Consider the following 21,382-nt stretch of genomic DNA (forward strand, 5'->3'; position numbering starts at 1 on the left):
GTACAATTTGCTTATGTTATTTCAACGAGAAAAACAAAGCAAAAGAGAAGTAATCTCTCCCTTTAAGTATTTAGATCCTTAAGGAGATGTTTTCATTACATCTTAGAAGATGGAAAACAAATGGTAAATTCATGATTAAAACGCCTGATTTTTACTATCACTCCTGCCCCAAAAGGGATCTCACGTAATTTGCATGTCATATCAGGGACTTAGTCACTACTTGAGTGTTAACATCTTTAATCAGGATAGAAGTTCAATTTCAGCTGACAGATGCTATGCTTGACCAGAGGAGTCTAACTATACCATTGACTCAGGTTTGATTAGTGGTTTTTCTTACAATGGAACCTGACCATTACAGAGTTTGATATTGCATCCTAAGACAAAGTTTTAGAAGAGTTAATGATTATCTTGGTTGCTAAACAATAACTACAGTCTTTGAGGTATTGTAATCAAATATTTTCTTAAAGAAAATTGTATTGAGGTTATAATAGCCCAGCAGTCTTACTTCCTCTCTATGGTCAATAATCTTTTTTATAGAAATGGATATCCTTTCAATTGTCCCCTTTTCTGACTTGTAAAGGAATTGTCTTAAAGAGAGATCTCTAAATGGAGGAAAGCAGATATCGATATAAAAGCTGACAGGGCTAGAAAGATTTTCTACATATAGACGGAAATGGAAATTTCTAGAAAAAGATGCTAACATTCTCTTTTATCAGGCTTCCTTCCTCTTGATTTTCTGTAAAACGAGACATTGAGAACCAAATACCATCAAAGGAAAGTGCTGTGACACTTACCCATGCAGTCTGGGCCCCAGTGGCCTGGACAGCACTGAGGCTGGAGATAGTCCTTCCTACAGGTATGGCGGCATCCAGGGAGAGACAGCGAGTATGTTCTGACCTCAAAGGTGTACCTTGGAGGGTAAAGAGAGGACATTAACCCATAATTAGGGCAACACAGTGAACTCTGGGCAGCGAGATTTGCATAGATTTTTATTTAGGCCTTTATACTTGCCTGTATTTTAAAATATGTAGATTGAGCACATTTTGCTTCCTAGGTAAAATAAAGCATGATCATGATTCATCTTTAATTGTAAGAAACGTGAAAAAATCAGGGAAGGATGAAAGTAAGGGTGAGATATCTAAAATGGTAGAAGTGAGGTTAGTAGATGAAAGAAATGATGCTAGGTTCTAGGCACATACTAGAGGTGGGCTTCAGACTTGTCACTGAGTGTCCTAGCAGCCAATGCAAGAAGGGAAAGATCAAGAGTTTTGTGATGCACAGTACCTGGGGATTTAAAATAAACTGACCATTCAGGATTTGCACATGTTTTGCATATACCATAGACAGAAAATTTCTGTGAGAGGTGTTGTAATGTAGTGAGCAAAATTTGCCACGGTTTTCTTGCTATAATCGTGAGTTCCTTAGAACCGTTTTTGTACCACCAGCTGAGGAACAGTTCTGGAATAGCTAGTCTACAGAGGTTAAATGCTTGTCTATTTACAGGGATCTCTGTATGGATGACTTATTCTAGGACTTGACTTCAGTATATCTAGAGCCATGAATATCATTTCTTACTATGGGGCTGTTAAGAATAGTGTGATGGTGAGTTCAAGGTTGTGCTCCTAAACCAGTCCCTGGAATGTAGCTGATTCACCAAAGAGCTACTGGCTTTATGGGCAGTCGAGTTGGAGATAGAGTTGATGATTTCTTTGAAAGGTTGAGCATATTGGCAGGGACATCTCTTCACAAAGAAAGGGACAGGGGGAGCCCAAGAGAGAACCAAACTGTCCCCTCAAGAACAAGTCCTGGCATAGAAAACAAACCTATGGTTACCAAAGGGGAAAGTGGGAGGGGGGAGGATAAATTGGGAGTTTGGTATTAACAGATACACACTACTATATATAAAATAGATAAATAATAAGGACCTACTGTATAACACAGGGAACTGTATTCAGTATCTTGTCATAAACTATAAGGGAAAAGAATATGAAAAAGAATATATATATGTATATTTATAATTGAATCACTTTGCTGTACACCTGAAACTAACACAACATTGGAGTTCAACTACAATTTAAAAAATTTATATAAAAACACCAGTCTTGGGTTTGTTTCAGCATAGCTGAATGACAGATCAAAGTTCTCAATTCTAAAACAGACAGCCTGCATGCAATAATCTTATCTGCTGTGTGTGTGGGAAGTGGGGGGAAGGTGGGGTGGGATACACAACCAAATACGCACTTTGGCCGTGAAAATAAAAAATCAGTATAAAGAGTTCTCAGTAAAGTCCCCATATAATTTTAACCTTGAACCCCAAAGCTTTCTGATGTACTTTCTCAGGGGATCTGGTTACAAATGTATGCCCACTTCGGTAACTAAGTGGTGAACTGCTGTGTATGCTTGCTAATTCCAGGCCAGGTAATGTTGGGAAACGTCTATTAAAAATGATGACTTGGGGTTTTAGGCTATAGCACAGTCGCATTAAGCAAATGTGAATTTAAAACAGTGTGATCTCACAGTGTTAACGGTTTCATTTTACACAAAATTCTTCTAATTCTTCACCCCTGAATTAAAAACAAACTCATTGAGTACTAATTTTTGAATTAGTAGACTGAGTAAATTAAAATTTGTGTTTGCATTTGAGCTGCATGGCTGCATCCACGAGCTGGCGGGCAGAACTGCTTGTCATCCTTTGCAAGGATTAACCTTGAATTATGAGAGCTTTGAATCATAAGAGGGCTTCAAAAATGCTACACTCACATACAATGCAAGAAAGCTGTAATTCCTTTGTCTCCCTTCTTTGGGTTCTAATTAGTATCAGGGTGCATAGCTAGTTTGTAGGATGACTATCAGACCCAAGGCTTTTAACATGTTCTGACTAGAACCTTTTCCAAAGGAAACAAACCCCAGATTTTCAAAATAAAGAAGGGCAAGATGAAGGCAGAATATTTTGGTGCAATTTTGTATGAAAACATGAATTGTAATATATTTTTTAGACTCAAGGTCATAGTTGTAAGTTACTTAAGTTTGGGTTCAATATAACCTTAGAGTAAGAGAAAATCATGGAAATGCTTCGTAGTTTTTTTTTTGTTTGTTTGTTTTTTTTCCCGGTACGCGGGCCTCTCACTGTTGTGGCCTCTCCCGTTGCGGAGCACAGGCTCCGGACGCGCAGGCTCAGTGGCCATGGCTCACGGGCCCAGCCGCTCCGCGGCATGTGGGATCCTCCTGGACCACGGCACGAACCCGTATCCCCTACATCGGCAGGCGGACTCTCAACCACTGCCCCACCAGGGAAGCCCGCTTCGTAGTTTTTGAATTGGGAGGTTTCAATTTGGATTCACAATCCTTTGAGTTCCAAGACTCCAGCACACATATTTTCTCATAATGGGTACCTGCAATCTCGGATCCCTATGGTGCCATTGGTAATCTTGGTGTAACCATCTGGGCATTTCATTCCAAAGTTGAATGAGCAGGATCGGCACTCAGTCCTAATTGTAAGGCGAGACTTCTTATCACATCTTTTTGCCTGTGAAAACATCACAAAAAAAATCAAGTCCCATTAGCAGAGCCTGGGTTGACCAATCTTCTCCATTAGCTTCATGTAAATGAAACGACAGGGATGGCAATGAGGTTGATTGGTAATGACTGGTGGGTCTTTCCCTCTTATCTGCAAGGAGTGTTGGAATCAACAAGCAATGTCTACCACGGCTGTGGGCAAGGGAAGGTGCTGCTTATACCACCCACTTGCCATAACTGATCTCAAGTCTGGAGTCTAGCAAAGTAGAGCAATGTCGCTATTTACACAAATGCGAAACCGGAAGTATACGGCAGGGTACACTTTTCAAATGGGAAATTGTAAGCAGGTTATTCAAGATCAATTGATCACAGATCAACAGGTCTCAAGAATATTCTTTCAGCATTGATTCCATAGGAATAGTCTAGTTTGGGTGCTAAATGCTGTGAAGCATACAGTTCCTGCTCCAAAGATGTTTGCAATCTTTTGATGATAATCCAGCTAGAACGTGGGTTACGTAAGAGCAGAGATCTTTTCCTGTCTTGTTCTCTGCTGTACCTTAAGCACCTAGAGCAGCGTCTAGCACATAGTAGTGCTTAGTAAATATTTGACTTTTTTTTAATAGATCTTTATTGGAGTTAATTGCTTCACAATACTGTGTTAGTTTCTGTTGTACAACAAAGTGAGTCAGCCATATGCATACATATGTCCCCACATCCCCTCCCTCTTGCGTCTCCCTCCCACCCTCCCTGTCCCACTCCTCTAGATCATCGCAAAGCACGGAGCTGATCTCCCTGTGCTATGCGGCTGCTTCCCACTAGCTAACTACTTTACATTCGGTAGTGTATATATGTTGATGCTACTCTCACTTCGCCCCAGTTTCCCCCTCCCACCCCGTGTCCTCAAGTCCATTCTCTATGTCTACAACTTTAATTCCTGCCCTGCAGCTAGGTTCATCAGTGCCCCCCCTTTTTTTTTTTAGATTCCATATATATGCATTAGCATGTCATATTTGTTTTTCTCTTTCTTACTTACTTCACCCTGTATGACAGACTCTAGGTCCACCCACCTCATTACAAATAGCTCAATTTCGTTTCTTTTTAGGGCTGAGTAATATTCCATTGTATATATGTGCCACATCTTCTTGGTCCATTCGTCTGTCAATGGACATCTGAATGAATGACTTGTGGGAAATCACAGACACACTAGAAATAATCACTTGGCAACATCAGGTGGCAGAGAATTCACTGTTAAAATGAATGACACAGATACACTTTGGCCTCGTCTTCAGGATCCCTTGTGCGCGATCCTGTTGCTGATCCTTCGTGGATATGATCCTCTTTCTCAAGTTTCCTTCATCTCCCCATCAAGCTTAAGAAGCAGCAGCTTTGTAGGATGAAGAGACACTGAACTTGAGGCTCAGAAGACCTAAGTTTAGAATCAACTTTTGTATGTTGCTAAGCATACAGTCTTGAATGAATTCCTTACTTTTTGCCATCATCTGTAAAGGGGGGATATGGATAACCACCCTGCAGGTTACTGAGACCTGAGTGATGTAACACGCGCAAATCACCTAGTCCAGTATCTAGAATATCATAGGCCATAAATGCTTGTTCCTGTGACATTTCTGTTCTTACCTGTGTTTGGCTTGTTGCCTCTCCTCATCGGAGTGTTCTTTCCCCTCCCCTTGGCTATCCACACCTCAACACCCTGTGTAACACCACGTCCACAAAACCACACTCATTTCTCTTCCTTTTCTCGACTTCTCCCTATGGCTGGACAGTGGAGCACATTCTGTTGCCTTTCTCTCCACTTAAAAACCCCTTGCTGGAGAGGACCACTTCTCCTATTTCTTTGTCATCCCACAGCTTATCCCCTGGGCCCAGCATTAGGTTACGGGTGGTGGGAAAATAACTACTTCTAAGTTCATTGAAATACGTAAAGGCTGCCTAAGAAGAAAGCTTACATTTACAGGGCAATATATGGTTATGCACACTTCCAAAGGCATCATCTTATTTGATCTTGACCACCCTAAAGACAAGTAGGGGAGGTATCATCATCCTCATTTTAGTGGGGAGAAAACTGAGGTGGGGGTAGGTCCAGTGACTTGCCCAAGGTCACACTGTCAGTTAGTGGCCTTATGATTCCTTGATCAGTCATTGCTCTTCCCCATACTGTACAGTGGTGTATAGAAAACAAAATCTGTTTTTACTGGCAGCTTTCATTTGGTGATCATTATGAACCAAAACAACACTAGAATGTTCTTTGTGAAATAATAAAAGCCGCTCTTAGATATTGTTTGAATTGATTCCCTTTAATGGTTAGGGCATACCTACACTTCTTTTAAGTAGGATTTTCTTTACATTAGGGTTTCCCATTTGGACAAGTTTATGGGGTGACAGTACTTTCTCTTTTCTTAGTAAGCCAGAATACTCTCTCTTCAAGGAACCCCTCGATCTTCAGACTGTCCTTTTCCAATGGAAAGGCTCATTCTCTCTCTCACACAGTCCCGTCTAAAAAGTAAACTCAGCTTTAAAGTCAGTCAAGGCCTGACTTGTATACTAAAGCAAGCACTCCACAATGATGATGATGGTGGTGACGTGGATGATAATTACTGCTGTCTGTGGAGCAATGATGGGGAGAAACTGAGGCTTAGAGGGACCAAGTAACATGCTCAGGGTTCAACAGCTAGTAAGCCATGGAGCAGTGACTGGTCCTCAAATAGCTGTTAAACAAAGAGAAGCCCCAGTTCAAACGCGCCCCTATCTAACCTCATAGCTGGAGCACTTAACCCTTATGCCATCTTCCAATGTTTCAGTGAAAAACCTCATCAGAGTATAGCCAACTGGAGTAAAACTGGTGTTGATAAAAATGTGTCTGGCACAAAACAGATTCACAGATACAGGGAACAGAATCGTGGTTGCGAAAGGGGTGGGGGGATAGGGGAGGGATGGACTGGGAGCCTGGGGTTGGCAGATGCAAACTATTCTATGGAGAATGGATAAATCACAAGGTCCTACTGTACGGCACAGAGACCTATGCTCAGTATCTTGTGATAAACCATAATGGAAAGGAATATGAAAGAAGAGTGTATACGTATGTAAAACTAATTGCCTGGCACAGATGCAGAATCATGGTTATGTTTTATTATTAATAGAGCAGAAATCCTATCTCGTGAAATACATTTTAAATAAATCACTCAGATTGCCTCTCGCATACCTCCGCTTTATTTACTTTTAGTTTTGTCTGTGCAGCATGCAGGATCTTAGTTCCCCACCCAGGGATTGAACCCATGCCCCCTGCTGTGGGAGCATGGAGTCCTAACCACTGGACTGCCAGGAGAGTCCCTCACATACCCTCCTTTAGCCTGGACTTGCTGCAGAACTGGTATTGAACCTGCTATAGGATGACAGCTCACGTGAGCCTGCTGGGCAGGCAGGAGTGCTGGCGTCATTCACAAGGACTAGCCATTCGACTGCCCTGGGTACTTCTGCTCAACTCGTGGTAGGTAGATGGATGGATTCCCGGCACATTTGGTGACACTGTGTTTCTCAATCAGTTATCACCCAACCTGGAAGTCCCCAGAGCTCCTCTCTACTCAGCTCTCTACAGCCATTGTTATTGTCTACATTCAGAGTGATGCAATGGGCGGTATTCATTAAAGCAAACCAACAAAAAGGATAGCAAAATCCACGATAGATAGAGGGATGTTAGCACTTAAATCAGAGATACCAACAATGGCATTTTAACGCAGGAATAGAACAGGGTTAGCACCCCTTCAGACAGATCCCCATTAGAATCCTATTCTCCACAAGCTTTCTATTTTGTGAAGTCCAGATAGTACCATTTACCTAGGACAACGTAGGAAAGCAAAAAAGTTTATGTACACAATCGTGAACGTAAACACATTTTAAAAAAACGCAAGTTTCATCTTACCTGCTCTGCAGTCTCAGGCAGGGAACAGAGATTTTGTGCCGCCAATCCAAGAAAAAGAAGTATTAAAATTTGTAGCATGGTGAGGAAATATTTGCTTCTTCTCCACGTCAGGCACCTGTCAGGACTACTTAGCTACATTAACTTAGTCTGACGAACGCCCAGTGAATTCTTTCTCATTTCAGTGTTTGCTTTTAAATCTCTTCCTCTCCTTTTCCTGGATTAAAACAGATGATCTGTGAGAACTGCCTCCAGACAGGAAAAATGGCCAATCTAGGGGTCGTGGTGAAATCGGCCACTCTCAACTGTATACACGTCTGGCTCAATGACAGGATATCCTCGAGGCGCTGAGGCAGAGACATGGTCCGGAATTTTGGGTGCCTTATGAAACTCCCAAGAAAAAGCTCCTGCCTCCTACTGCCCTGCCCATCCGCCTCTGGTCCTGCCTACTTCTGGCCCCAGGCCCTGCCAACATTCACGCAGCCATACCATGGAAAACTGCAGGCCTCTCCCCCTGAATGCAAAGGTCTGAGCTTGCCATCAGGCAGTTTAAGCAGGGATGCCCATAAATGGGCACAGTTCCAGGCACGGAGGGGATGTTGCAGAAGGCCGGGTCCTTGACTTGGACGAGGATGGTGGCAAACTCTACCACAAAGAAATGTCTCTTTGCAGATGCCATTGGTTGGGTTTTTGACCCATCCTCTCCCCGATTCCAGGTCACTCAGTACCAAATAACTGAGTCTACAGATCTCATCTTACCCTTCGAGGCCCGGATCTAATGGCATCTCTTCCAAGAAGGCTTCCTGTCCTGCTCCTCCAATATCATCTTGGAGACCTTCCCAGCATTTTGCGCATCATTCTACGAAAGCCCAGTCATATCCATCATAATTCTCTGGTTTATATGTCTGTCTCCTGTGCCCAGTTGTGAATTCCTTGCAGAGAGGGGCTAGCCTTCATCTTCTGCGTCCCCAGCAGCTTAGAGCAGAGACCTGCATTTGAAAGTAAGAAAAATAACAATAGCCAACATTTGTTGAAAACTTACTATGTGCTTCTCACTATGTTAGACTTCTCCGTGGATTAACCTATTTAATCCTCATAATTCTTGGTGAAATAGGATTGTTCTCCCCATTTTATAGATGTGGCAACTGAGGCAGAGAGGTTAGGCAACAACTTTTCCAAGGTCACACAGCTAGTAAGTGAGGATCCAGTTTTCAAACTGGGTGACTCTAGATCCAGTACTGTTAACCACTACCCTCTACTGCTTAAAACAATAGCTAATGAATAAATAGCAGGTGGCGCTCCGGTCTCATTGACATGATAGAAAACTGTCAGGCCGAGTAACACAAAGGATAACGTCTGTGCTAATCAACAAGACAGGCTTATGAGGGTATATCTCATGACACTGAGTCGATTGGGGGACTGGCAGTTAGAGACTAGCTTTGGTCAAATAATCCTTACTCTGCAAAACCTTTCTCTCTGGATTTTTGAAATAACATTACATTATATTGATCAATAATCCAAGAAAATTCTGGCACAGATAAGCCCTTCAGAGGCTAACCCAGAGGTCTGAATGAGAAGACGCCAGATGAGGAAGTCCTTACAATCCCTTGGTTCGGTGGATTTCAACCTCATTTAGAATTTTGGAGAAGCTTAATTTTTTTTTTTTCCAATGTCTACCCTACTCCAGAACGATCAGATCAGTACGTCTGGGGGTGGGGCACAGAAATCGTAGTTTTCAAAGCTTCCTAGGTGATTCCACTTGCACGGATGACTGCTGCTTAAGGAAAACATTTTATTGTGTGAAGTCAATGAGATTGAGGTTAATCTGTTATAGCAGCTGTGTTACCTTAACTAATATGTGAAGGAGAGAAATTGGAAGCTTTTTTCTGATTGTTTTCTCTCTGAAGAACATGGATAAGTGTCTGGGTCTTGGAATGGGTTAGATTCCTGGAGGGGGGAGAATGAACCATACTTGCATTTCCTAAATAGTTGTGGAAGATGCTGCAGGGGGTGCTGGGGAAGAATTCTATCAGATAATTTGGAAAACCCTGCCTCTGCCGTCCCTTTCTTAGGGATTGACCATGCTGATTAGCTCATTAAAGGTTCTGAGACATCCCTCAGTAAAACATAAGGTAACAAAACCAAACAAAAACAGTTCAACTTTGCTTACGGCAGTATTTTCCAGAACTTTTAGACCAAGGGATGTTTTCTCTTTGCAAACTAACCTTAGCACCTCCAGATCTATGTTCTATTGCTCTTGCCTAGGGAAATACTATCCTAGATTTTAGCAGGTTGAATGTTCCATTTTTAAATTACGAGGATGTAGAAGTTTGCTTGCCAGGGGCCGTGGGGATTCCGCAGTTCAGGACCTGTTCATAGACTTTATCTACTAGTTGCATTAGAAACATTTCTAAATACATGGATTTGTTTAGGAATTGAATAGTTTTATTTCTGTGAGGCTCATTCGATTGCTATGAACAGAGGTTCTTCAAGTTATTTCAAATCCCTACCACCGCCTCCCTGCAATGAACAAGTGCTTAAAATGGTGCCTCGCACATAGTGGGTGCTCAACCATTCTTAATATTATTAGAATATGCTAATGTCACAGACAACAGCCACACAAATCTACACCCTTAGCCCAGTGTAGCTGTGAGGTAGCTCTGGATTTCCTCCGTCCCGGGGTGACGCAGTTCTGCTGATCTGTGTGTCCCTCACGGGGTGGGATGTCATTTTCTCTACTGTGGTCCATATTCCTTTTTGCTGATTGTTATAGTTTGTCTCTTAACCATTCAAAGTTGTTTTCAGACAAGGATTTTTTTTTTTTTCCAAATGTGTTTGGTTTATTTTACTCTGATGCAAAACCAAAGATTCCACTATCGCACAGAGACCAATATATTACAAGGTCATGAAAAAGTGGTGCAGGACGTGTGGACAACTGGAGGGTCAGGTCATCTCCTTTGTAACATGACACTACACCGTCGCCGAGCAACACACTGAAAATAACACTGCGGGACTGAACTGAAACGTGGCACGAACATGACAACTTCCGGGCATGCCTTCAAGCACCTCCCTTAGGATGGACTCGACATCTGGGCTTCAGTGTGGGGAGGATTACAGTTCTTTGGAAGAATAAAAAGTTCACACTTTTGAAATTTCACAGAAGAATTTTAAGGCCAAAACATAGTGGGTTCATTTCTTTCCACCTCCAGGGACAAAGCTGATGCTTTATTCAAAACCACATTAAGCTTCTAGTTCAAATCCCAGCCCGACCTTGTGTCCTCCTGCACTGAAGTTCTTTCCATGGATGAGAGCTGACAGGGTCAGTATAACTCCTGGTTGAAGGGCCTGAGTACAACCCAGTCCAATCAGGCTGGCATTATTTACTTTAGCAGATAGAGAAGTTCTACAATCCAGCTTGTACTTAGCAGCGATGCCGAAACGTGTGTTGTTCCTGCCTGCCATCCACGCGAGGTTTATTGATGTTTCAGTCTTCTTGTTCACCTTCTGGTAGATCCACCCTCCAAATTCAATGCCATCGTTCATGTGAGTATGCAGCTGGTAGTCTGCGGCCCTGTAACCCAGGGTGAAATTATTCTGTGACAGTTTCGATTTGGCTGTGTCTAAACTCATCTGATAGCCAGCAAGCCAACCTTCAAAGGCCAACACAGCCCAGCCATAGATGGTTTGTCCAGAAAAATCTATATCAACATTATTGCCAAGACTGAGACAATCCTGTTTATAGGAGGCCTTCAATTTCCCACTCTTCTTTCCTGTGTTCAGGACAAATATGGTATCGAGAGTCAGTTTCAACCCTTGAGTTGAACTTATGCCTTGAGTTGAGTGAATTTGAGTTGAGTTTCAATTTATCCTCCAAAGAGATTTCTGTCCCAAAAATACTGTGTTCTACTTTGGGGTGAAGGTCAGCCCATAGTTACAAATCTTGTATTTGGTTTCTAGGTTGCCTAATGCTTTCCCTGTAACAGTGTAAGCATGACCAGACGTAGAAAATTCCACTCCACTACACAGATCTATTTTGACCACGCTAAACCCATATCCTTTGCTGAAGACATCCTTGGCAGACGTTCCTAGGTCACAGTAAGACGGCGTGTTACACGTATCTCTGACGGGATGGCCCGTCCACTCCGCCAGGGCACCGCTGAAGCCAGACGAGGATTTTAAATCAACAATACTACACAGGTAGTTTGTTCTCTCCAGTATCCCCTATTACGCTGCACTTAAGACCTGGGAATGGCTTTCCCCTGCCCAGGGCTGTCCTCCTGCTCTCTCATTGCTTCCTCCTTATGTCCCCCTCGACTAGTACTCACCTCCTTTGCCCCCGCGATCTGTCCTCAGCGGTGACAACATGAGAGGTGAGAGCTTCCTCTTGGGTGAGAGGATTAATTTCCTGATTGGAATGTGGAGACTTTTCCCATATTGGAAAAGGCAAAAGAGGGGCTGGGACACTTCCTGGGTAATACTGTTGTGCATCCCCTATGGCTATAGCATTCTGAGTTGTCAGTGGTCCTTTCTCTACATCATGCCAGCTACCGAGACTTTAGTCCTTGGTCACTTGGACTAATAAAGCATTTCACGTGTGCCCTGACCAGCATTCCAAGGAGGGAGAACCACCATCCTCGCCATCACCAACATTAGCATCCTCATCATCACCATCACAAACACACACATACCTTTCACACATGCCAGACATTCTAAACTTTTATCTCAATCTTCACCGCAAGCCTAGGACAGAGGTATTAGTATCATATACTATCCCCATTTTGCAATATGAGACAGAGGCAGACAGAGGTTTACTCACTTGTCCAAGGTCACAAGGCTAGTAAGTGGTGGAGCGGGGACTTGAACCCAGGCAGTGTGAAGCCACTGGTTGATGCTGAAGCATCATCTCCAGGAACTGCTTTGGATCTTAAACAAGATATTTCTGGACCTTGTGAGACGGCCAACGGGTCAAAGCTTATGCTTCTGAAGTAGAACAAACCTAACTGCTTACTGGGGAATCAATTGTATCTTTTGCTTTGCAGGGGAATAAAAAAGGCCAGAAATTGATATCTAAGGTGAGTTTTCTGGTCAAGATTTATTTTTCATTCTCCCTGCAATTTTTGCTAGACTAAGGAAGAAAGAGAGCTCGGAACAGCAGCTACCTGTTGAGCAGCTGTCTAGAAAATTGAAAAAGTTGCTTCACGTAGGTTCAACAAATCCAAGAACTCATAGAATTTTTCCAAATGAAGATGGTGCCTTGGGAAGTAAAAACTTAGAAAAGGGAAAACAATACTACATCCCTGAAAACTTTCAGCATGAGAAATCGTTACCGAACAAGGTTCGTCTTGCTCGCTGCACTGCAAGCCAAAAAACGCTAACGCTGAGGTTTGCAGCGAAGAGACGGCTTACTCGCAAGGCAACCAAACGAAGAAACTGGAGAACAAACTTCAAATCCACCTCCGCGAAGGCAAGCGGCTCCGGGGTATCTACGGCACAACTAACAAAGAAGCAGGACTGTCTGAGGCGTGGGGAGCGTGGGGAGCGTGGGGAAACTGATTGGAAAAGGGGTGGTAATTGACATTCTGCGCAGGTGTAACTAGGCTACAGGCCTCCGCAAGTTCGAAAGGTCACTGGGCGGACACTCGCGCATGCCCAGTTGGAGAGTCGGTGGTCTTAACAGGTCTTTACCAGCTCAGCTCGAACTAGACGCAGCTGACTTCAAGCTCCTGAAGACGACTCAGGCAAACATCTTATCGTTTACGCTACATGCAGCTTGGAGGACTTGTGAGTATTTTGCAGCAACAATTAAAACGACCTTGATTAGTGAAGGCAGATAACAGGTGAAATGGATTTAACTAATGATTACCCACGGTTTCAAAATCAGAGAGAACTAGCTGGAAATGTGGTGCTTGATAAAATTTAAATTCAGGCCAAGGTGGAACAAACAGAACTAACAAAACAGACTTTCAGAATCTCAATTCATAATTTCAAGTAGCATTAAAGGTAGTCTCCCAGGAGAAGAGATGTATTTTTCTATCCTAGCTTGTGGATTTTATGCTGAGTAGGCATTTTCAGTGGAATCCAGTTTTATTATAGGAATAGCTTGCTGTTGATTCTCCTCGATATTCTTTTTGTGTACTAATTGGGTAGAATTCTTGGCACCTGAAACATCTTGGCCAGAACACAATATAGTTTCTTCTCTCCTTCATATCTTATGTCAACATTGAAACAATTCAATAGCTGTTTATATTCCAGATATAGAAATTACTAAAAAGAAACCCACATTCTTCTGTTTTTTTTTTTAAAGCTCTTTCTTGTACCCATCTGCTGAGCAGTGTTGAATTCTTTTTTTTTCTTTGCCCTTCTCCTTACTTTTCTAAATCAAAGGACTTAACAAGCTAAACTGAGAGTAGCCTGTAGTTTAATATCATGGTTTGAAATAACCTCTTTAAAAAGTCTTCAAGTAAAAGTCTAAGTAATATTTTATTTGGCTTGATTTATATAGGTAGTTGTCCCGAATACTCCCTAATACCTTTGATTGTATAGACATATGTCGTGTTAACAGGATGATTTTTTTTTTCTTTAGTTGCCATCACACTGTAGATTTCACTCATTCTTTCATTCATTCAACAGACATTTATGGAATGCCAAACACTATACTGGGCTCTGAGGACACAGAAGTGGGTAAGTAACATTGCCTCGTGCATTATAACTTCCACCATACTTTTGCACATATTATCTTAAATTTTATTACAACCTTGGGAAATAGACTGGGTAAAAGGTGATATCTTGATTTGGTAGATATGAAAATGGAGGCCTAAAGGAATTGAGTGATTTATTCAGTGTCAGTAAGTTAGCATGAGCTAGTAACAGATGCCCGGTAATCTTACTCTAATCGTGTGCTTTGCCTGTTATGATAGACCACCATTCTGATAGCTGATGCCTAAGCTGATGAATGGATTATCTGTGGTTCATCTAATTCAGTCATTAAAATGCTAAACTGAATTTAGTCCTGTCTACTTGTTGTCACATGAGACAAGGTCATGGCCACCAGAAGTCCTGAAGAGCAAATATAAAGGCATACGGTTGTGATTCATACAACTACAGGCATACTTGGGCCAGAACTGAAGTGTCACTGATTCCAGATGGTCCATTCCGTGATCTACTGGTCTTGTTGTCCATGGCATAGCATGACATGGGCAAATTGGATGGATTGAGGCTTCCTATTCTATGTAAAAGGACTTAGCCATGCTCCAGGACCAGTTACCACACCACTCTACAGAGCACGTGGTGGAGCACACACCTGCCACGCATGCCTCTCCCTTCATGACTTGTCTAGTCCGGGAAAAATCTTCCCCTAAAGAGCCACTTGATTAACTCCTTCATTTCCTTCAAGCCTTTGTTCAAATCCACCCTCTCCATGAGACCTATGCAGACTACTGTACCGAAAGCTCCCACCCCGCTACTCCTGCTTCTTCTTATCCTTATCTTTTTCTTTTTTTAAATTTTTTTTGCGGTACGCGGGCCTCTCACTGTTGTGGCCTCTCCCGTTGCGGAGCACAGGCTCCAGACGCGCAGGCTCAGCGGCCATGGCTCACGGGCCCAGCCGCTCCGCGGCATGTGGGATCTTCCCGGACCGGGGCACAAACCCGTGTCTCCTGCATCGGCAGACGGACTCTCAACCACTGCGCCACCAGGGAAGCCCCTTATCCTTATCTTTTTCTATCTCCCTGGCATGTATCACTTTCTAAGTCACCATACAGTCCACAAGTTTATTATATTTATTGTTTGCTGCCTCTCTCCCTAATTAGAACACATGCTCATTTAGGGCAGGGATTTTTGTCTGTTTACTTAACTGATAGATCTCAAATATCTGGAAGAGTGCTTGATATACAGCAGGGGCTCAATACAGATGACTGACAGAATAACTCACAGAAGTGAAAATTTCTCAGCTATATAGATAAACAGGTTGGATAATTTAAGTAAAATACCACCATCACCCCCCCCCAAATATTATTGAAACATACTCTTCTTTTTTCTTTAAATTCCCTGAGCCCAAGATCAGTTCTTTCTGTTCTTGATGCCACTTAGCTCTGACATAGCAATCTCCTCTAAATGACTCATTCTAAAATGTCCTTGTTTCTTGGTGAGTTTTTTCCACATCGTTTTCTTGTGGATTATTATTTCGATACCTGGGAAATCAAATTCTTGTAACTTGTGTTAAATATTTTTCTATTTCTTACGAAATGGTTTTAATCCACAAGTCCCAGACTCTTTCCATCTGTGATGAATATTGGTTCAGAAAAGAGAGTTGGTTCAATACATACAAGGGTCAGGCTCCAGTTGTGCCCCAAACCACTGATCCTGACCTCAAGCAAGCCCTTCAACCTCTATGATAAAATAAGGGGGTTGAGTGACATGATATCCACTCTGCTTCTCCACATTTAAAGGATATTATAAACCATTTCTTTTCACGTTTCTCACCCTAAGATGTCTCTCCCTCCAAATTTCGTTAAGCCTTGAACACCTTTGGTGGTTGGCTTGAAATCTGCGTGCATCCTAGAGGACTAGAGGTAAATTATTTTCTCCCCCAAGTCATCTGAATTGGCTTAAATCCCTCAAAATGACTTTCTCAAAGGAAACCAACATTCTAAGATTTTGAGGAGAGTGTAGTGGGGCTATACTTAAGCTAGGATTTATGGTCATGGCGGTGTTTTGCCTGAACTATTTCATCAGCCTGCAGGGGTAAATATCAGGCCGAACCATACGAAATATCACTCTTTTAAGTCAAAAATGGACTAAACCTCACATGGTGCACCCCACATGTACCTGTGTAGCACTGTTCATGATTTGGAAATACTTTAAACTTTGAATCTTCAAGGAGAGGCATCCTCTTAGTACACTGCCATTTCTTAGGGGCTGAATTTATAGGAAGGTTATTATTGCACGTATAAGATACCAGGGCTTGGGCTTCCCTGGTGGCGCAGTGGTTGAGAATCTGCCTGCCGATGCAGGGGACACGGGTTCGAGCCCTGGTCTGGGAAGATCCCACATGCCACGGAGCAACTAGGCCCGTGAGCCACAACTACTGAGCCTGTGCGTCTGGAGCCTGTGCTCTGCAACAAGAGAGGCCACGACAGTGAGAGGCCCGCGCACCGCGGTGAAGAGTGGACCCCGCTTGCCACGACTAGAGAAAGCCCTCGCACAGAAATGAAGACCCAACACAGCCCTAAATAAATAAAAAAAAAAAAAAAAAAAAAAAAAAAGATACCAGGGCTCAAGAGACTATTGGTTTGGGTTGAAGTGCTATGTCTCCAGGTAGCAGTACATTGGGGTCATGGCATCGCTTCTCCTTTATGCTTCCCAACCGACGGAAAGTGCTGAATGCACAGATGGATAAATAAATGTCATGCCTTCACCTGGCCCTGAACACCCCTCCTGGTTCCTCTGCATCGTGCTTTGAGAGAGTAAATAAATGCGCCCGGTTGTTACTAGGAACTGACAGGGCAAAAGGGTTTCCTGCACACTCATCAGATCCTGGCCCTTGCAGGAGTCAGCTTTCCCAGGCAGGGGATGTGTCCAAACACGTGTCTCCCTGTCCCCTTGGCCCTTTCCTTTTCCTTTGTTAGGGCAAATCTTTCCAGGCAGCAAACTTTCTTTTTTTTGTGATTTTTGTTTTTCCTTTTTGTGAAGACCAGTCAGCAGGTCCTGCTTTAGGCAAAATTGTGAAGTAGGCAGTGTTTCTCTCCGGCTTCCCCCCTCTCCCTCCCTGTCAGCGGTCTCCCTCCCCTCAGTTCATTCCATCAACTAATGTTTACTGGGCATTCACCATCCTCAGGGCACCTTTCTAATTAGGATGTTATTTCAAGATAACATCCTAGGGACTTCCCTGGTGGTCCAGTGGTTAAGACTGCTTTCCAATGCAGGGGGTGTGGGTTCGATCCCTGGTTGGGGAGCTAAGATCGCACATGCCTCATGGCCAAAAAACCAAAACATAAAAAACAGAAGCAATATTGTAACAAATTCAATAAAGACTTAAAAAAAAAAGATAGCATCATAATTCTTAATTAGGATTCATTACTAATCAACTATTAGTAGCTGTTTTTATTTGGTATTTACATAATAATTTTTCATATTTACTTGATCATAGTGAACATTTATCCTCCCAATTACTCGAGTTATTTTTGTTTCTCTTCCTCTCCACCAAGAGTACCAGCAATTCCTATTGATTCTACCTTCAGTGGTTAGAATCCTAGCATGAATCTGACCACTTCTCTTCATCCCCACCACTCTCACCCTGGTTCAAGCTGCCATCATCTCTGGCTTACATTATCACAGTAGCATTCTGCTTGACCTCCCTCCTTCCACCTTTGTCCCCCCAATCCATTTTTCAAATAGCAGTCAGAATTACCTTTTAAACATATAAGTAAGACCAAATGTTCCCAGCTTAAAACTCTTGAATGACTTGCCATCACACTTTTAATCAAGCACCAACTGGTCGCTGTGGCTTTGGGTCCTACCTGATCTAGGCTCCGGTCTTCTCTCTGGCCTTGTCCTGAAGCCCTCTCTAATGCACTCTGCTGCCCCCATCCTGCCTTTGTTCTGTGTCCCCCACACCTCAAGTTCGTTCCCATCTTCGGCATTTTCACCTGCTGTTCCCTCTGCCTGGAATGCTCTTCCCTCTGATTTTTGCACAGTTGACTTTTTCTTGTCATCAGTTCTCATTTAAATGTCACTTCACAGAGAAGCTGCCCCTGATCACCTAAGCAAGAGTGGTCATCTAGCCACTGCATCACACCACTCCACTTTAGTTCTCCGCGTAGTACTTACCCCATGTGACAGTATCTTGTTTGTTACTGGCTTTCTTTCCCTCACTGGAATACAAGCTCCATGAAAGCCGTTTTCTCTAGGCATTTCCCCAGTTCCTAGAACAGTGGCTGATGCACAGCAGACAAATAGTAAATTATTGTTGAATGAATTTATGTATATTAATATGCCTGGTTCTTAACATATATTACCTAATCCTCTCAAAATTCCTATGGAAAGGGTACTGTTGTTTTCTTTCTTTTACAAATCAAAAAGACAGAGACAAGTAGAGATCTTTAAGGAAGGCCGGCTACATAACTTGTAGGGTCTAGTGCAAAATGAAAATGCAGGGCCCTTTGCTAAAAAATTATCAAGAATTTTAAGGCAGAGACAGCCAGGCTGGGTAGAGAATTTTTGGAGAGCTAGAAAAGGCATATTGAGTAGGGCAGTCAGGGTAATCCTCACTGAAAAGGTGAAAGGTGAGAGAGAACTGAAAGTTGGTGAGGGAATTTGCTGAGTGAATAATCAAGAGAAATATTCCAGTTGGGGTACAGCAGGAGCAAAGGCCCTTAGGTGGACATGGTGGTGGGAGGTGGAAGGTAGAGGGCCTCTGTGAGGGTTCTGGGAAATATTGGAGGGTTCTGAGTAGAGGAAAGACATGATCTGGCTTCTGTTAGGAAACCATCATTCCAGCTGCTGTACTGAGAATGGACCTTGGAGGAGCAAGTGAGAAGGCTTCTCAACAGGCATTGCAATAAACCAAGCAAGAGATGATGGTGGCTTGAACCGTGGAGGAGCATGGAGGTGACGAGAAGGGGTCAGACTCTGATATATTTCACAAGGAGGACCAAGAAGATTTGTCAGTAGTTTGCATGGGGGGCAAGTAAGAAAGAGAGGAGTCAAAGATGATTCCAACGCTTTTGGCCTGAGTAATTCAAAGAATAAAGTTGCTATCCTCTGGGATAGGAGGGTGTGAGTAAAGCAGGATTTTGTAGGGGATATTGAGGAATTCAGTTTTATGATACGTTTGAGATGGCTGTTAGATACCCAAATGGAGATGCCAAGCAGTAGTTGAAGAAATGAGTCTGGAGTTGCATAGACATTTGAGAGTCACCAGCCCTGTAAATTTTATTTAAGGCCTTGGGACAGGGTACATCACCAAAGGAGTGGGAGTAGGTAGAGAGTAGATCCCAGCTCCAGGGACACTGATATGAAGAGGTGCAAGAGAATGGGTCAGGCAAGAGGGAGTGCTCACCTGTGTCCAATAACGATGAGAGGTGGAGAGGACTGATGCTGTCTCTGGACTTAGCCACATGGAGGCTTTGAGTGAACTTGTCAAGAGCAATTTCAGTGAAGAGGTAGGGAAGAAGACTTGGATGGAATAGGTTTAACAAAGAGTGAGAGGAGAGAAATAGGATTTTTTTAAAATTGGGTTCTGCAGCAAATGGGGAGCAAAGGAATAAAGCAGTAACTGGTGAGGGTGGAAATGAGTCAAGGAAAGATTTTTGGAAGTTGTGAGAAATAACCGCATTTTTGTATGCTCGTGGGAATGTTCCAGCAGGGAAGGAAAATGGAATGATGATCATGATTAATTTCAATATTGAAAAACCATCCCTATCTGTATCATACTAAATTCACTACCTGGTGTTACTGTGATGCATAGATACTGAACTGGTGGTTACTTCTGGCCTCTAGGCTTCTGATGGAAGCTTTCAAATGTTAACCAACTATTCCTTGTGTTTGTATTCCAGATGAAAGGGAGATAAGTTTTAAAAAGGCTCTGTGAAAAGAGTCTAGTATACACACACACACACACCCCCCACACACACCTTGTCTGTCCTAAGTAACAATGTGACACCCATAAACCAGTGGTTTATGCCCTAACTCCACCCATCTCTCACTTTAACGTTCCCACCCCCCCCCACATTCCTCACTGGAGCCCCAGCCTAGGGTTGGTCCTTGAGATGTGTGGTCTTCAGTGGCTGGGGTGGCCTGTGCAGTTCTCCAGGACATCTTGCCCCTTTGCACTTTGCTGGAGCGAATACCTTTGTTGGGAATAGGGGGGGATGTGGAGCTGTCATAGACTCTTAGACAAGACCCCAAAACCATTTGAAATAGATCTTTCCCAACTTCTTACTCCAAGATGAGGAAATCACCAAACTGTCATACATTCTCCAGGGTTTAAACGTTAGCTCTCCCATTTATGAGCTGTGTAATCTTGGATAAGCCATGTAACTGTTAGGATTCTTGAGCTCCTCAAGAGCTCAAAACTTGAGTCCCTTCTGGTTTTGACTTACTGTTCTAGCTTCTCTGAGTCTTCCTGGAGATCTGCACCAGAACTTTTTTCTTCTTTCATTTTTCTTTTGCCTGCCTCTCTCTAGTTGAGGACCAGTGACCTAAGAAAAATACAATTCGAGGGTACATAAGTTAAAAGGGAATTCATTTTCTTTTCTTTTTCTTACATAAATTACATAACATGTAAATTACATAACATGTAATTTACCATGTTAGCCATTCTTAAGTGTACAGTTCAGTGGCGTTAAGTATATTCCCACTGTTGTGTAGACATAACCGTTATTCATCTCCAGAACTTTTTCATCATCCCAAAACAAAACTCCATACCCTTTAACTACTAACTCCCCATTTCCCGCCTCCCCTCAGCCCCTGGCAACCACCATTCTACTACCTGTCCCTGTGAATTTGACTACTATTCCAGGTGCCGAATGTAAGTGGAACCATGATATTTGTCCTTTCGTGTCTGGCTTATTTCACTTAGCAGAATGTCTTCAAGGTTCATCCATATTGAATCGTGTGTCAGAGTTTCCTTCCTTTTTAAAGCTGAATCGTATTCTGCTGTATATGTATCCACGTTTTGTTGACCCATTCATCCTTTGATGGGCACGTGGGTTGATTCCACCTGTGGGCTATTGTGAATAATGCTACTGTGGAAATGGTTGTACAAATACCCGTTTGAGTCTCTGCTTTCAATTCTTTTGGGTCTAGACCTTTCAACCCAAATAAAGAGGTAAACTGGGGCAAGCTCAAATGAGCAGAAATTGAGTTTTTTTCAGGAATAGCAGAGGAATTGCAGTTTGGGAAACGCATGCCGTATAAGCCACAGGTGAGTCACTG

At 42.9% G+C, this 21,382-nt stretch overlaps 1 protein-coding gene and 1 pseudogene across 2 annotated transcripts in view; both read right to left on the bottom strand.

Annotated features, from left to right (window-relative positions):
- The window catches only part of STAB2 (stabilin 2), a 163,505-nt gene extending 150,566 nt beyond the window's left edge, over positions 1–12,939 (bottom strand). The window contains 4 exon segments of the mRNA XM_079935845.1: positions 795–910; positions 3,393–3,526; positions 7,451–8,436; positions 12,264–12,939. Coding sequence (XP_079791971.1) covers positions 795–910; positions 3,393–3,526; positions 7,451–7,528 — 328 coding nt within the window. The 5' untranslated portion in view covers positions 7,529–8,436; positions 12,264–12,939.
- Positions 10,688–12,146, bottom strand: LOC307193942 (non-selective voltage-gated ion channel VDAC3-like; annotated as a pseudogene). The gene is made up of 2 exons: positions 12,136–12,146; positions 10,688–11,603 (listed from the first exon to the last, which is right to left on the bottom strand). The product of its transcript is annotated as a non-selective voltage-gated ion channel VDAC3-like (transcript).
- Positions 12,940–21,382: the final 8,443 nt, after the last annotated feature.

The sequence above is a fragment of the Stenella coeruleoalba genome, assembly GCF_951394435.1.
Source record: "Stenella coeruleoalba genome assembly, chromosome: 11".
NCBI classification, from domain to species: domain Eukaryota; kingdom Metazoa; phylum Chordata; class Mammalia; order Artiodactyla; family Delphinidae; genus Stenella; species Stenella coeruleoalba.